General features: G+C 33.5%; 1 protein-coding gene across 7 annotated transcripts in view; it reads right to left on the reverse strand.

Moving 5' to 3' along the window:
* LOC136030947 (peptidyl-prolyl cis-trans isomerase G-like) overlaps positions 1-17,779 on the reverse strand; it is a 155,591-nt gene that overhangs the window by 30,088 nt on the left and 107,724 nt on the right. For 5 of the 7 annotated variants that reach the window (XM_065710069.1, XM_065710068.1, XM_065710064.1 and 2 more), the window contains 3 exons: positions 11,906-11,935; positions 5,613-5,764; positions 2,599-2,764 (listed from right to left, as the gene is read on the reverse strand). In XM_065710069.1, coding sequence (XP_065566141.1) covers positions 2,599-2,764; positions 5,613-5,764; positions 11,906-11,935 — 348 coding nt within the window. Of the gene's footprint in view, positions 1-2,598; positions 2,765-5,612; positions 5,765-11,905; positions 12,019-17,779 lie in introns of all 7 variants that reach the window. The other 2 variants (XM_065710071.1, XM_065710070.1) reach the window with 1 other exon arrangement.

The raw sequence follows: 17,779 nt of genomic DNA on the forward strand, positions 1-17,779 counted from the left end.
AAGACGTTACAGAAAGTTAGATACCTAGTTTTTTAAAATTACTTAATACTACGACATCTGCAGCGACCCTCCTACTAGAAAGTTATTTACACAAATTGCAGCAGCTCTTCTAATCGCCCCGCTAGGAAAGATGGCACTAGTCAGCATAGCTCCTATGATAATGTCGATCAGAAATCACAAAGCCCCAGGAATTGAGTCGATCCCAGCGAAGATCTTCAAAGCAGCTCCAAATCTACACCAAGGATTTCAAGATTTTTTTCACTGCGGTTTCGACGGAAGAATCATTCCCTGAGGATTGAAAAAATTCACATATCATCACCTGTATTCGAGAAGTATGAAAGAACTGAATGCAAAAACTACAGCAGTATATCACTCATTATCAATGATCTTTGCTATGGCTCTCCTGAATCGCCTAAGATCTGGAGGAAACTTGACAACCCCAACCCAATCAAGCTGGATTCAGAGCAGGCATGGGATGCATTGATCAACTGTCACACTGAGACAGATCCGCAAACATAGGGACTCACCACATCTGTGCCGGGATGCATTGATCAATGGTGGTTGCATAAATTGTGGTTGCATCAATGGTGGTTGATCAATGCAGTTGATCAATGGGGATGCATTGATCAACTGTCACACTGAGACAGATCCGCAAACATAGGGACTCACCACATCTGTGCCGGGATGCATTGATCAATGGTGGTTGCATCAATGGTGGTTGATCAATGCAGTTGATCAATGGGGTTGCATTGATCAACTGTCACACTGAGACAGATCCGCAAACATAGGGACTCACCACATCTGTGCCGGGATGCATTGATCAATGGTGGTTGCATCAATTGTGGTTGCATCAATGGTGGTTGATCAATGCAGTTGATCAATGGGGATGCATTGATCAACTGTCACACTGAGACAGATCCGCAAACATAGGGACTCACCACATCTGTGCCGGGATGCATTGATCAATGGTGGTTGCATCAATGGTGGTTGATCAATGCAGTTGATCAATGGGGTTGCATTGATCAACTGTCACACTGAGACAGATCCGCAAACATAGGGACTCACCACATCTGTGCCGGGATGCATTGATCAATGGTGGTTGCATCAATTGTGGTTGCATCAATGGTGGTTGATCAATGCAGTTGATCAATGGGGATGCATTGATCAACTGTCACACTGAGACAGATCCGCAAACATAGGGACTCACCACATCTGTGCCGGGATGCATTGATCAATGGTGGTTGCATCAATTGTGGTTGCATCAATGGTGGTTGATCAATGCAGTTGATCAATGGGGATGCATTGATCAACTGTCACACTGAGACAGATCCGCAAACATAGGGACTCAACACATCTGTGCCGGCTTTCCACTGTTGGATTTGGATGGCAATGCTAGAAGATGGAGTACCAAACAAGATCAGTTCCCTAATCCAAATATACTAAAAATATTTTCTTAGACCAAACTGCCTTTCCATTTACAAATTAACCAAATCAAAATGCAGAAAAAAGGGTATATTATTCTAAATAAGACAGTAACAAGACAAAAACAAGCAAGCTTTTAATAATGAGAAAGTCCAAACATTTTGACTTCATGTCCAGAAGCCTTTATCAACGAAAGAAAAACTAAACTACATTATACAAACCTATAAATAAAAAAAAAAGTAAAAAAAAAAAAAAACTGTGAAAATTGTCTGACTTTAATACGTGAGTTTTTGTTTTTCGTCTGTGCTATTTTATTTTGCTTTTGTCTCTTATTTATGTTTGTTTAATCTAGCTGTTTTTTTTTTTTATTTCGTTGATAAAGGCTTCTGGAGGTGAAGTGGAACCATACGGACCCGTCTTTTCATTACAATTTTGTTCGTTTTTTTCATGTTTTTCCTGCTGTCTTTGATTTATTCCTGCTGTTTATTAAAATATTATACTTATTTTTTCTTTTACATATTTTCACTTGCTTAATTTGTAGGCTCGTGTGTCTTGGTTTTATATTGAATTCGGTTTGAGGCAAGGTTGGACCCTCTTCCCAGAGCTTTTCAACTTTCTAATGAACTGATTTAATAGCAAAGCCATGCTAAGCTGCGTTGGAGTTTCTGCTCCTGCTCTTTGTAGCTCTGCTTTGTATTGCCTTATTTTTCATTTTTGTTGATTTTTGTGTTATTTTTATATTCATATCTTCACGCTAAAGCTTTCAGCTTACATTTCTACAGCTGCTCTTTGTAGTTCTGCTTTATTTTGTCTTAGTTTTCATTTTTGTTGATTTTTTTGTATGTTATTTTTATATTGATATCTTCATGCTAAAGCTTTCTGCTTATATCTCTGCTGCTGCTCTTTGTAGCTCTGCTTTATATTGCTTTAGTTTTCATTTTTGTTGATTTTCTTTTGTGTGTATTATTTTCATATTGATTTCTTCAAGATAAAGCTATTGTCGCAAATAAATCAATTCTATTCTGAACCCCCCCCCAAAAAAAAAAACATATCTTAAACACAAAAAGTAACAAAATGAAGTTTAGGACGATCGGAAAAATCAAAAGTGATGTTTTAAAGGTAATTTAAATGAATTAAGCAAATTTGGCAGTAGATGAGAACAAGATAAAGAATTACTTGTCTTTTTCCTCTTTAGATAGTTCAATTTCTTTCTTCTGTTTCTTCAGTTTCTTGGCCTTTTTCTTATCTTTCTTTTTCTTCTTACGTCTTTTCTTTTCTTCTTCAGATTCTGATTCAGTTTCTTCGGATTCTGTAGTTTCCTGTTCACCCTCTTCTTTAACTTCTACAAAGAAAAAGATGCTCTATTTGAGGAATTTAGAAACTGGGTAAAAGTTTGAAAACTTGAATTCAACATTTATAAATACAAAGTTACCCATATTGGGAAAAATAATCCCCATTGCCAATATTTAACTAGACTAAATTAAGAAAATAAGTCATTCCAAAGGATAGTTAAGAGCGACAATGAAACTTAAAACAAACCGAGAATTTTTTCGTACACGAGGAAGGTTGCCCGCTTGCTCAATCCTCCATTCTTTATGTTTATGTTTCATGATGCTTTACTGAAAGCTTTACAAATATGCTTACAATTGTCTTTCAAAATTTTTGAACTGAGATCATTGTTTAAAGCAAATGCACATTTATTGGCTCTTCCCTGAACGAGGCAATGTGAAAGATACCTTATATCTCTCCAAAAGCCCTTGAATGCTGAGCATTCGCTATTAAAGCATCGCGGGCATAAAGTCGAACTTCTGTGGATATACATTTCGAAATAAAACCCAATTTCCCAAAATAGAATATCCTTATGAACATATAATACGATTCATTAGATTTAATTTTATCCATCTGTAATTTTAGAATTTTTTTTTTCCCGGAAGAAAGGTGGTCATTAGTTTTTTTTTGTTCCTCCCAGGGGTGACCGTACAAAATCCCTTCCTCTATCCACGCCATTTTTCCCCAACGTCGCCCGATCAGAATTTTAAAATAGCCATTTTGTTCTGCATTGTTGAAAGGTCCAACAACTGTGCCTTTGGGATGAAATGACATCAACATTCCCCTAAGAAAGGGCTGCAAGTTATGAAATATGCAAATTGTTGATAAAGAATCTGTTATTGGGAAGTATACTGACATTTCTGAGAGGGGGGATTACAAATGGGGATGGAAGTGGATTTTCCAGCATTAAAGAAATGACCAGATATTAAATAAAACATGCTTTTTTTCAAATGGAAGCCAGGAGCAACATTAAAACTTAAACGAACAGCAACTATTCCGTATGGGGGGCTGCCCCCTTCTCAATACCCCGCTTTTTATGCTAAAGTTTAACCTTTTGTTCCAATCATTTAACACCAACTTTTGAAACACAAGGGTCGCTTAATTAGAATCAGAAGCTTTTTAAAAGAAATAAGAACCTTGGCGTGATGAGACGGATACTGAGGAGGGGGCAGTATCCTCATATAAGGCACAATTCCCACCTAAATAAAACCTCGGTCAATAATAAATATTGAATAAATATCCTCGCGAATGAAAGCCCCCGCCTGATTATCCTAAATATAGCTCTAGTAATGTATTTCTCCTTTACTTCTATGTAGTCATACGTTGGTACTTATGTCTTACAGCTACCACACCCAAGAAGTGAAATTAAGTTACTACTAATGAAACGATTCTTACTTCATAGTATGCAGAACAATTATAGCTAACATATTTTGCATGAAGACCCGCTATACTTTATCCTCCCCCACCCCTTAATGAGCAAATATAAAACCTAAATTAGCTATTTTCCAGCTATTCTCGCAATGCATCTCTCTTGTTTCTACCGGTGTACCTGTAAATTGAGTCAACTGTAACGAAACAAAAACTGAAAAAGTTGCGGGTGGGAAAATGCATTGAAAATATATAATTTGGGCTATGTATTTGTAAATTAGGGGGGGGGGTAGAATATAGTGTGCTGAATGCAAAATATGTTAAATGTGTTAGCTACAATTATTCTGTATATTATAAAGTAAGAATTGTTTCATTATGATAAAAATAAACTTCGCTTCTTGGGTGTGGTAACTATAAGACATAAGGACTCAAACGTTATAACTCCTATATTATACCAGCCATCTTATCAGTCAGTAATTTATCTCCGTCTTTGATGAAGCGCGTAATTTACCAATATATGACTTGAAAAGATTTTTTAAAATGTATAATAATGGAAGGAAACATGATCATGTTTCCTTCCTGATCATGTTTCCGGATCTTCCTGATCATGAAAACATGATCATGTTTTCATCTGATTGATAAAAACATCCTGCATATCATAGAGCAAGAATTTCACTCCTTGGGATATATAAGGGGCCACCGAGGGGGAGGGTTCACTTGCGAGTAAATTTATTATTGTAGTTGGAAAGAGCATAAAACAAGAAATTGAGTAGCGTGTTCACCTTATCCCGGACAATCGCGTATATATTAACCTAGACTTCTGCTGAAAATCTAGGACCATGGACTCGATATTATCACCAATATGCTGAATTTGCATTATTTATATTTTCAAAATAAAAATTATTTTGAATTATTTTTGAATTATTCTTGAATATGGTGTATTTTTTTTATATCAACACCTTTTCCCTTTTTGGGACATTTTTTTGTAAATAAAAAATTAGGCAAAGTTTCTCAGGCTCGTAATTTTTAATGTATAATTTTAAACTTAATAGATTTTATGTATCTTAATTTGCATAAAAAGTCAATTAAATGCAATTCTGTCACAAAAAAATGAGATTTTTTCGACAGACACAAGAAATCGAAATACTTTTTTTGTTAGACCCAAAACGTCTTCACTGACCCTTCAAGTTGCGCACAAACAGTTTCTCTGAAAACGTACACGAAAGTGTCAAGAAATAATCATGATAAACCTAGGTCATGAAAATCATGAAAAAAATTATCTATGAAATAAAAAAAACATTTCAAATATAAAAAAAATCGATAAAATATTACTTTCAAGCATGTTTTATCAACCAGCCAAGTCTAAAAAACCATAGACAAAACCTCCTACTAAGAGAAAGAAGGGTGTTTTAATAGATATATTATCTAATATGAATGCAAATACATACGTTTTACATATTTTCATTTTTTTTACATTTGATGAAAGAACTTACCAAGCTGTTTGAGTTTCGACTTTTTAACAAGCTCTCCACAATGGGCTATTTTGCAGTCTTGTAATGGTCTACTATTTCGATCAACTGGCTGGGATTCTATCAGACGCACCACATCTTGACCTGATACAACGTGACCAAATACAACATGTTTTCTATAAGAGAACAAATGAAATGCAATATAGATAGATAGACAGATAAGTATATTTTAAAGCCAAATATACAGCCATGAACTCAGTACAATAACATAAACGAAAGGCACAAATAACATAAACATTGATCAGCGATCATCATAAAACACTTAAATGAAACACTGCATTAACCTAACATTAGTACTTAATACTTGAAAAATCGGTCATTAACAAGAACACTTAACACTTGGAAAAATACATAAATAAAACCTTACATTTACTTTATACTGAGATTTTTTTTTATTTATTCATTTCCTTTTTTATAAACACAATTTCCAGATACCTTGCTACTCTACAAATAAACTGAGGCGACGTACTATTTAAGACACCTGGAAGTATCAACTCAATAAAAAAAAAAATACATTTCTATAAAAGTCCAAATAAAATACAACATGATAACTTGTTTCTTCTAATTATAAGAAACGAGTTATTTCTTAAGTTATTTAGTCATACATCATAAGATAAGTTTTAATCCAGATTAAGTTTTTTCCACCAAATATTATTGCATGTTGTAGATAATTCATGCCAAAACAATAAAGCATCATTTGCCTTGCAAAAGGGATCAATTAACCAAGGTGGTATCCAGTGGGGAAGACAACTCGGTTTGGACCCACTCCCCGCCGTGAAAATATCTCTTCGACTCGTAAATTGGTCGTAGAAATTTTAGAAACAAAGATTTCAAATTATTTTCCTGACTCGTTAGTTAATATTACAAATGCATGTAACAAAACCCATTTTGGGACCTTTAGACAACTAATTTTTTTCGTAGCCTCTCACGAAATTCTTTTGGTACCCCCCCCCCCTTACGGACAAAACTCTGGATACAGCCCTGCAATTCTTCTCTGGTTCTTTTTATAACCATTTTTCTTGTGCTTCGTTTGAATAAATGTTTTCTTTGGTTATGGGGTAAGTAAACTGTGGAAAGAATAAAACCGATGCAAAAGTTTATCACTTTGTTGAATTCAACGATAAGTTCCAACCGAGCTGAACTAATACTTCTGTTATCTGTTTTGTAATCCCTGAATTAGAGTCGATTTTTTATCTACTTTTATAAATATTTGTACATAAATCGAATTCTTTACAAGTTTCGATTTCTTTTATATAAACAGCTCGAGTTATTGTTTCTTTTATATATTTAGAAATCGACATTCTAAAAGCCCCCATGCCTTCTCTTGTGTAGTTATGTATGTATGTATATATTTATTTCCCATCAGAAGAAACAGATGGAGCATAAGATAAAAAAGCAAAAAACACACTACAAAGGAATACACAAACACAAGAAAAATAAAGAACAAATGGACATCTAACTACAAAAAAACGAAACATATTGCCTGAAAATAATTCCCCAAGGATGAGTAACAATATTAGAGTTATATCTGGCAATCTGGGCTATGATCGCTTCATTAGGGTCGATAACCCCATACCGACTTGTCACAATACGTTTACTTGTCCATGGTCGAAGCCGTAAGAGGTAATTCGCATATTTATAATATGTAGACCGTAATTCTTTCCTATCTTCCTTTTGGAATATCCTCCAAAAGGGACTTAAATACAGATAATGGGGTAGTGCCATTGCATTATACAGATGGGCCAAAATCCGCCGATCAAACTGACGCTTATAAACTACAACACGGCTATACGCTAAAGAGATCCGTTTCTGCAGATGACTCTGCAAAAGATGACACGTTTAAAGCATAGACCGACCAATAGGGATCCCCAAATAAATTATGTGTTCGGCAAGCCGAACAGTAGCACCACCCAGCCTAACATCAACAGCAGACCCTTGCTTAGCATTAAACAACATCACATCTGATTTCTCCTCATTAAACTGAAGGCCTATTTTTCCATATTCTACTTGAAACGAGATAAAATTCTCCTTTAAACCGCGAAGGAGGCGGCTCAGATTAAGTACATCGTCTACATAGCTTATTAATGATAGATCAATCCCTCTCAGAATGTATGTCAGATTTGACTTAGATTGCGGTTTGACAATGCTGTCATTAAATGGGGTAGGTGATGTCAATGCACCATGCCTTACACCTTTTTTAACGGGAAGCACCGGGTTATTTGTCAGGTTTAGTGTTGCCGGTAACTCAAATAAACTTAATGTAAGCCAGTTTAACCACTTATTAGATTTTCATGGTAGACATAGTTATATTGATAATATATCAGACATAATTATCTGTCATACTGACCGTTATTTCAGAAAGTTCTTCCCGAGCTGATTCCTAAGCTCACAGAGTCGATTTTTTTTATATCTTTACTTAAAGCTATAAAACTGAAGTATTCTGAAATATTGCGACCTGATTTTTAAACCCCTTAATGAGTGTTAATTTCTTTATATATTTGAAATTGATATTTACATGCCGATTTCCTTTATTTATATAGCGATATACCAATTTCTTATATTGAAACCGACATTTATATGTCAATTTCGTTAATGTATTTCGATGCCTTTTATTTAAAGCTTTAAACCAAATTAGTCTGAGATTCTTGTAGTCTGATTTGTAAATCCCTGAATGTTTGTTGATTTTTCTTTATATCTAAAAATCGACACTTATATGTCGATTTCTTACATATATTTCCATTTCTTTGATATAAGGCGTCAAGCCGAGTAATTCCGACATTGTTGTAACCGGTTTTAGAATCGCCCTAACTTTAATTTCCATAGTCTACTTAGAATTCGACATTCAATGTCGACTTCTTATTTCAACGTCCATCTAAAGCTTGAAGCTGAACTATTCTGAGATGCTTATAACCTTTTTTGTAATCCCTGAATTAGTGTTGATTTAGTTTAGATATTTATAGTTACTATATAGGTTACATAGTTAAGGTGGAAAATCACTATACTTAAGATGGAAAATCAGTTTTAATTGATGTTTACGATAATGCAAAGATAGATCATTTCCATTACTAATAGAACACTAAAAGTACTTTATGAACTAGCTGAAACCAATGTTAAAAGTCTATTCTATGGCCTGTTTTAAGAAAATTCTATGTTTTTACTTTATAATATGCAGAAAATTTACTATATATATATATTTGTTTTTAGTTATTTTTGCTTAATCCATGTTTGTTCACTATATTTTTGTTTTTCTTGAAATTTTATGCTTATACATGATAATTTTTCGTGTTTCCGCATTTTATTTACAATAGTCAGCACCATCTATTTCTTTGTCAACGAAGATTGGTAAGTACTTGTTTCACAAATTTGAGAATTTTCAAAAAGCTTGTTTTTTGCTATATATTCAATTAGACCATACAAACACCATTAAAGGGGGGGGGGGGCAATATTTTTTAGAATTAAATACAATTATTTATGAAATCATTTGTAAAGTATTTCTAAATATTTCAAATACAAATACATACAGAAAATATTATAGAACGTTGAAAATAAAACAAAATATACTAGGCAAAACGTGAATTAAAGTGGGAACAACCCATAAAATTTGTTTTATATGAATTTCCTACATGTTATAAAGTAAGAATTTTGCTATTATAGTGTTTCCTCTAAAAGAGGCCATAGAACAGAGCAATGCCAAATACATTAACACACAAATAAAAAGATGAGAGAAAACAGAATGGTGACACAAAAAAAGGGAGAAAGTCAAATTTTGATAAATTTAGATGGATTTTAAACAAATGCACCATGATAATTTCCTAAACAAAACACAAGGCAGACACTTTTCATCTTTTTATGTATATGGTATTTTTTAAGTTTTCTTCTTATTCTTCTTTTTTTCATACCTTTTCTCTCCGTTGATAAAGGATTCCGGATATGAAGTCGAAACACTTAGACTTTATTGTTATTTCTATAAAGGATTTTTCTTTTTTTTCAACTTTTATTGTCTTATTAAAAGTTTTTTCCGGTTTTGATACATTTTATATTATTTATAAAGGGAAAAAAAGTTGGGTTTGTGCTCGTTATGCTAAATTCGTTATACATTTCTTGTTTAGCATAATAATATATACACTCTACGTGCTGCGTTACATTAGTAACAGATTGTCCGTTATCGATTGACGTACACTAAAAGTATTATAAAAACATCTTTAAATAAAAGAATTATAGTTTTTATCAAACAAAAATATACGTGAAAAACCTGTAAAAATTGTAAAAAAAATGGTAAGCTATTTTCTTCTTCTTTTTTTTCATACCTTATCTTTCCCTTGATAAAAGATTCCGGATGTGAAACCGAAATATTCAGAATTTTATTGTTATTTCTATAAAGAACTTTTTCTTGTTCTTTCAACTTTTATAGACTTATTTGTTTAACTGTTAAAAAACATTTGTTATGTTTTCTGTTTAATATAGGAATATACAGTCTACGTTTTGCATTACATTAGTTACAGATTATTCGGTTTTTTCTGCATTAAAGTATCCATTGACGCATATATATATATATATATATATATATATATATATATATATATATATATATATATATATATATATATATATATATATATATATATATATATATATATATATATATATATATATATACATATATATATATATATATATATATATATATATATATATATATATATATATATATATATATATATATATATACATATATATATACATATATATATATATATATATATATATATATATATATATATATATATATATATATATATAAAATTACTGAGTAACATAAAAGTAATATAAAATTACTTTGTAGAATTAGGCGAGTTGTAAAATTACTAAAACTATGGTAACATTGCCTAAATTGGTCTATTACCACCATGCCACTATTCTAGTCCTATCCTAAGGCATGGAACCTAAACCCATTTCCCTCAATATTGATATGAAGGACCTTTCATAGAAATAAAAAAAAACTATGTCTAAGGTATCTACTATTATATACATCAGCCAGGACGACATTGTTTAGAATTGCTATGCTTTGATAAAAACAACTTCATTTACTATTCAGTTAAAATCAGAACTTATATTGGATTCTTTCTCGTCTTCTAGATTTATTTACTATAGTTATTTTGACTTTCTTTTTTATCACAATTTTCGTTTAGTCATTTGAGGCAGATTTCTTCTACTGCGTCTTGAACCAGTGTAAAGGTTTAAAGGAGTGGGTATCAATGTTATCATTTGAATCAATTTAATCTTGTAATTAATGTAAATCTTGAATTGAACCGGGTGGCAAAAAGGGCACAGGAGGGGAAATAGTTACCCTCTAATTATTTATCAACTCTAAAAAGGGCGCTGAGACTTTTGATTTCCAATAGAATGAGCTTCTTTGAAGTTCTCAAACTACTCCTTCCATACAAAGTGGCCTGGTGAAAAACAGTAATACATAGAAGCCGCTTTACTTAGGCAGCGCTATTGGGCTGCCTTTGATATTCAGTACAACATTGTTGAAAATTTTTTTGGAAGGATAAGAAGATAAGTCTGTGGGCCAAGATGAGAATATTCGAAGCTAGAGCGATGACAGTAGTCAAGTTTGGTTATGAAGAGTGGGTGCTTCAAAATACGGATAACGAATTAGTAGATGTTTACTGGAGATATTGACTACGGATCATTCTTTGTACCCGACTGACTGACCGTATCTCAAACAGTAATCCGTACGAAAAACGTTGTTCAATCCCACAATATAGAATTATAATGAGGGAAAAGTTGAGATGGCTAGGACACGTTCTGCAGATGAAGGATGACAGACTGCCAAAGGTTGTCCTTGTCGGCCAATCATCTAGGGCCAAACGAAAAGCAGATCGTCCCGTAATGGGGTGGAAGGAAGTCGTAAGGAAGGATTTAAGGGAAATAGGAAAGTCTTGGAAGAGTGTAAATAAGGAAGTTTTGAACAGATTGGAATCAGGGAGGCACGTGCGTTGCTGTTTTAGCCTCAGGCGGTTTGGTGCTGAAGTGAGTTGTTAGCAGTAGTAGTATCATTGCTGTAGTATATACCACTACAGCACATCTTATAAATCTAATTGCCATTAATTTTTTTGTTTATCTCGTGATAAAATTGTCTTTTTGTACGTATGAAGCATTTATGTAGTAACCATAACATTTAAAAAAACAGAAGGAAAGAAATACATAGAAAAGAAGGAAATAAAATTAATGAAAGAAATAAAGAAACTTACCCGTCAAGGTGTGGTGCCACTTCTGTAGTACTACAATGAGAACACATAAGAATTGCTTCAAATCACGAAAAGTCCCTTTGAATGTTTCACATGAAATATAGGAGGACAATGAACTAGAAGTAGAACTTATGAGATTTCTCAAGCCCCTTCCAACAAAATGAGACCCATATAACAGCGCCCAGTATTCCAAGCTTTCGACACATAGACTTTTGTATAGCCTATACGTCAATAATTAATTATTTATTTAATTGTATAATAAAAGCTGCAATTCCTTTCTGGATTTCTATAAGTTTCTGGATTAGCTTGGTGACAGGTATCTCATAGAGTTATAGGCTTTTGGCTGTCAATAATCTTTTTTTTCTTTTTAATACAAAAAGCCTTTAATCTATAGACTTATTTTCAAGCTATATTTTCGGCACACTTACGTGTGTCGAAAATTGATGCTAGCCGACAAGTCAGTTTGACTAACAGACATGTGTCCCACAAAATGGAAAGGCTTTCGAACAATGATGTCAACAGTTAAGCTAAAAGAAAAACAATTCCAGCAATTTTTTGGACCCAGCTATGATTCAGCTGTCAATGGACAAATGTCTCATAGGGGGTAAAGCTTTTAAATGCTGAAGTTAATGATTATACTAAAAAAAAAAAAAAAAAAAAAAAAAAAAAAACGGAAAAAAATCTGTCATCTATAGGTTATTTTTCCTTAAGTCAGGTATCGTTTTCGCAACAAGACGAGGGCTGTCAACCCATTAGCACCAATATTGCACGTTTTATTCCTTATTTATCCATAAGAAGAAAGAAGGTTTGATGTCAAACCTATACGTTCATCGAGTTCATCTGAAGTATCTTTCATGGAAAGTTTAAAATGTGACCGGTAGATTCTGTTACAGCTCATAATTGAAAGTTTGCCAAATTATTGGGAGCCCTCGGCGTACAGTGAACACAAAAATGATCCATATTTATTTCTATTATTTGTAATAACGTGATCTCAAGTGCACTCTTAGCTTGGAACATGTCTCGCAATCTACTCTGAAATTTCCGAGTCATAAAAAGAGAAGAGAAAATTATAGCATAACCTCAAAAAAAAAAAAAAATAATGTCCTATAAATGTTTTCTGTAAGTCTCAGATACCTTCCTCAGGGTTGCACCCTTAGGGGGCAACATGTTTTTAAAACGCGTTACGATAAAACTGCAAAGATAATCCGAATAAAAAAATCTTCCGGCCTCTAACCCAATAGCCGGTGGGCAGCAAAACAGTCCATATTGTCAGTCCAATTTTTATATATTGAATGGAGGGTTATGGATGAATGTTATGCCACCCGCCACATTGCGACCGCAAGCGGGACCTCTGAGATTGGGAAGCTATAAATACCATTCCATTAGTTCTCATAGTTTTTCCTCAAGATCATCTCGGTAATATCCGTGCCGAAATTGTTGTTTCCCTGGGCGAAATGCCAGAAATCAACTCCTTGCTGTAGGAAATCAGCTCTTAGCTGTGGCAAAAATCAGCTCTTTGCTGTGGCGAAATCAGCTCTTTGCTGTGGCGTGCTCTTTATTTCTATCAAAAAGACAATAGGTTTCCAAATGTTCGTTCGAATGAATCCTCTTTGCATCTTAATGAGTGCTTTAAATGATGCTTCCAAAAAAAAAATCGAAGTCTGACTCCCTTTTGGCATGGAATAAATGAAAAAAGGAGAAAAAACCCACATAAGTTGTTCTGTTTCGAAAAAAGTCCTTTCTTTTTCAGAAAAAAAAACCCACATAACTTGTTCTGTTTCGAAAAAGTTCTTTCTTTTTCAATTAAAAAAATGTGGTCTATAAGTAAAAGGCCATACAACAGGGAGTCAAAGTATGACTCCTTTTTGGCATGAAATAAATGAGAAAAATGAGAGAAAATAACACATATCATGCTTTGTTTCGAAAGCAAAATTTTCCTTTTTGTAACATTAAATGTGGCCTATAAATACAATTTCACATAAGTCTGATTCCTTTTTGGCATAGAGTAGGTGAAAAAAAGGGATAAAAATATCACATGACATGTTTTGTTTAAAAAAAAAAAACTTTATTTTTGAAACATAAAATGTGGCCTATAAACACTGCTACAACTAATACTAACAACTCACCGAAGCACCAAGCCACCTGAGGCCAACACACTCACGTTCCTCCTACATCCGAGTCTATTCAAAGACTCCCTCTTTACACCCTTCCAGAAAGATCCCACTTCCTTTAAATCTTTCTTTATGACATCCTCCCACTCTAACTGTGGACGACCTGCTTTCCGTTTAGCCCTATACGGTTGGCCAAAAAGCACTATCTTTGGCAATATGAACGTGCCCCATCTATCTGGCATCCTCAGAACGTACTCTGGTCATCTCAACCTTTCTCTCATTATAGCCCAAGGAAGCGAGATTAACCCCACTTTTCGTACAGTCTAATGTTTGAAATACGGTCAGTCAGCCGGGTTTCCAGAACGGTAGGCAATTTCTCTGGAAAACATCTAGCAAATCTACATTTACTTTTCGGAGCGCCCATGCTTCAGAATCATATTTGACCACTGTCATCACTGTAGCTTCCAATATTCTAATCTTGGTATGCAGACTTATCTTCCCATTTTTCCATCTTTTCGTTACTTGACATCACCCTTTTATCTTCACTTATTCCTAGCCTTAGCAACTTAGTCTCCTTAACATTAATTTTCAAATCTATTCTAGCACCTTGAACTCGCAAAGGTCCTATAAGCTCATTCATTTTGCTCACACTTTCATCTAGGATGCTTAAATCAGCAGCATAACCTAAGTCCAGGAGAGTTTCTCCTCCAAATTTGATTCCCTGTTCTCCCATTGCCTTTCCTGTACTCCTTAAGACAAAGCCCAACAAAATGATCCATATAAAGGGGGATAGAACACAACGCTACTTAACTCCTGATTTGATACGAAATCAGCTGCTAACCTCATTTTCTACCTTAACCTTAGCAGTGTTATTCTCGTACATAGCACTAATCACTTAATGTGTTTGTCTGGTATGCCATATAAGATTAAGACCCTCGCTAAAACTCTTCGATCAACAGAATCGAACGCTTGCTCATAATCAATAAAACTAAGGACCGAAGATCCTCATACAATTCCACATAAAAGAGAGTCAAAGTCTGACTCCGTTTTGGCATGGAATAAGTGAAAAAGAAGGATAAGAAGATCAAACAACATGTTGTTTCAAAATCAAAATTTTCTTTTTGAAACAAAAAATGCAACCTATAAATCAAAGGCCGCACAACAGGGAGTCAAACTCTGAATACCTTTTGGCATGGAACAAGTGAAAAAATAAAGGATAAAAAAGATCACATAACATGTTCTGTTTCAAACACATAACTTTCTTTTTGAAATAAAAAATGTGACCTATCAATAAAAGGATGCACAACAGGGATTCAAAGTCTGACTACCTTTTGACATGGAACAAGTGAAAAAAGGATAAAAAAAAGTCGCATAACATGTTGTGCTTCAAAGACAAAACTTTCTTTTTGATACATAAGATGTGGCCTACAAATAAAAGACCACACAAAAGAGAATCAAAGTCTGACTCCCTTTTGACATGGAACAAGTGAAAAAGAAGGATAAAAAATATCACATAACATGTTCTGTTCCAAAAACAAAATTTTCTTTTTGAAACAAAAAATTTGACCTATAAATAAAAGGATGCACAACAGGGATTCAAAGTCTGACTACCTTTTGACATGGAACAAGTGAAAAAAGGATAAAAAGGTCGCATAACATGTTCTGCTTCAAACACAAACCTTTCTTTTTGATATATAAAATGTGGCCTATAATAAAAGACCACACAACAAGGAGTCAAAGTCTGACTCCCTTTTGGCATGGAACAAGTGGAAAAAAGGATAAATAAAGATCAAATAACATGTTCCGTTTCAAAAACAAAACTTTCTTTTTGAAACATCAAATGTGGCCTATTAAAAGGCCGCACAACAGGGAGTCAATGTCTGACTACCTTTTGGTATGTGAACAAGTAAAAAAAAAGGATAAAAAAGGTCAGACAACAGGTTTTGTTTCAAGGACAAAACTTTCTTTTTGATACATTAAATGTTGCCTACAATAAAAGACCACACAACAAGGAGTCGAAGTCTGACTCCCTTTTGGCATGGAACAAGTGAAAAAAAAGGATAAATAAAAATCACATAACATGTTCCGTTTCAAAAACAAAACTTTCTTTTTGAAACATAAAATGTGGCCTATTAAAAGGCCGCACAACAGGGAGTCAATGTCTGACTACCTTTTGGTATGGGAACAAGTAAAAAAAAAGGGATAAAAAAGGTCGCACAACAGGTTCTGCTTCAAACACAAACCTTTCTTTTTGATACATAAAATGTGGCCTATAATAAAAGACCACGCAACAAGGAGTCAAAGTCTAACTCCCTTTTGGCATGGAACAAGTGAAAAAAAAAGGATAAATGAAGATCACATAACATGTTCCGTTTCAAAAACAAAACTTTTTTGAAACATAAAATGTGACCTATTAAAAGGCCGCACAACAGGGAGTCAATGTCTGACTACCTTTTGGTAAGGGAACAAGTGAAAAAAAAGGATAAAAAAGGTCGCATAACATGTTCTATTTCAAACACAAAACTTTCTTTTTGATAAATAAAATGTGGCCTATAAATAAAAGGCCGCACAACAGAGAGTCAAAGTCTGACTCCTTTTTGGCATGGAATAAGTGAAAAAGAAGGAAAAAAAAATATCACATAACATGCTCTGTTCCAAAAACAAAATTTTCTTTTTGAAACAAAAAATTTGACCTATAAATAAAAGGCCGCACAACAGGGAGTCAAAGTCGGACTATTTTTTGGCATGGAACAAGTGAAAAAAAGGAAAAAAAAGGTCGCATAGTATGTTCTGTTTCAAACACAAAACTTTCTTTTTGATACATAAAATGTGGCCTATAATAAAAGGCCACACAACAAGGAGTCAAAGTCCGACTCCCCTTTGGCATGGAACAAGTAAAAAAAAAAGGATAAAAAGATCACCTAACATGTTCTGTTTCAAACACAAAACTATCTTTTGAAAACCTAAAATGTGGTCTAGTTGCATCAATGTTGGACTAAAAATAATACTTCAGCTTCAGAGTCAAACCTAACGTTTTTTTTTTTTTTTTTTTTTTATCAGAATCATCCCCCATGATTGCTTAAAAAAATAATACCAGGCAAATAAAGTAAAATATTTTTTGTAAACCTCTTCATTATCTTAGAACAAAAATTGTATATAAAGGAAAAAGCTTAAAGTTGCTGATAAATCTGAAGCAGAAAATTTCTGAATAAAACAAATATATCTAAAGAAAATCTAATATTAAAAGTATGTTTTATAAACTCATGCTCCAAAGTATGCAAAACGAAAAACATTTGAACAGTTATATTTATCCGAAAGCGTAATTTTCCCGCGTTTTCCTAGAATTTTAATTAAAAATAATTCATTTGAACAGGTATCTAAAAAAATATGTCAATAGCACTTTTTTCTGTGCATAAACAGGAGGGTTTTATTTCTTAAATACAATTCTATCGATAGAAAAACTTTTTTTCCAACTTCAACCTGAAACACAAAACTAAAAAAAAATTTGCCTGCATGAAAACGTTTTACTCATTGGGCGATAGGGAATTCGGCTACGAAAGCGAATTCGACTCCTGTTATAGCCTGATATCAAAGGAAAAAAAAACTAAAAGAGATTCAAACTATTATAAATGATGGAAACCGAAATTTTTCAAGCTTCCCTCGAATTTTTATAAAAACTATCATTTGGATAACAATTCAAAAACCAAGCAAATAGCATATTTTCTCCTGTGCATAAGTAGGAGGGTTTTATTTGTTTAAAATAAAT

Source organism: Artemia franciscana, chromosome 9 (assembly GCF_032884065.1).
Source record: "Artemia franciscana chromosome 9, ASM3288406v1, whole genome shotgun sequence".
Lineage (NCBI taxonomy): Eukaryota > Metazoa > Arthropoda > Branchiopoda > Anostraca > Artemiidae > Artemia > Artemia franciscana.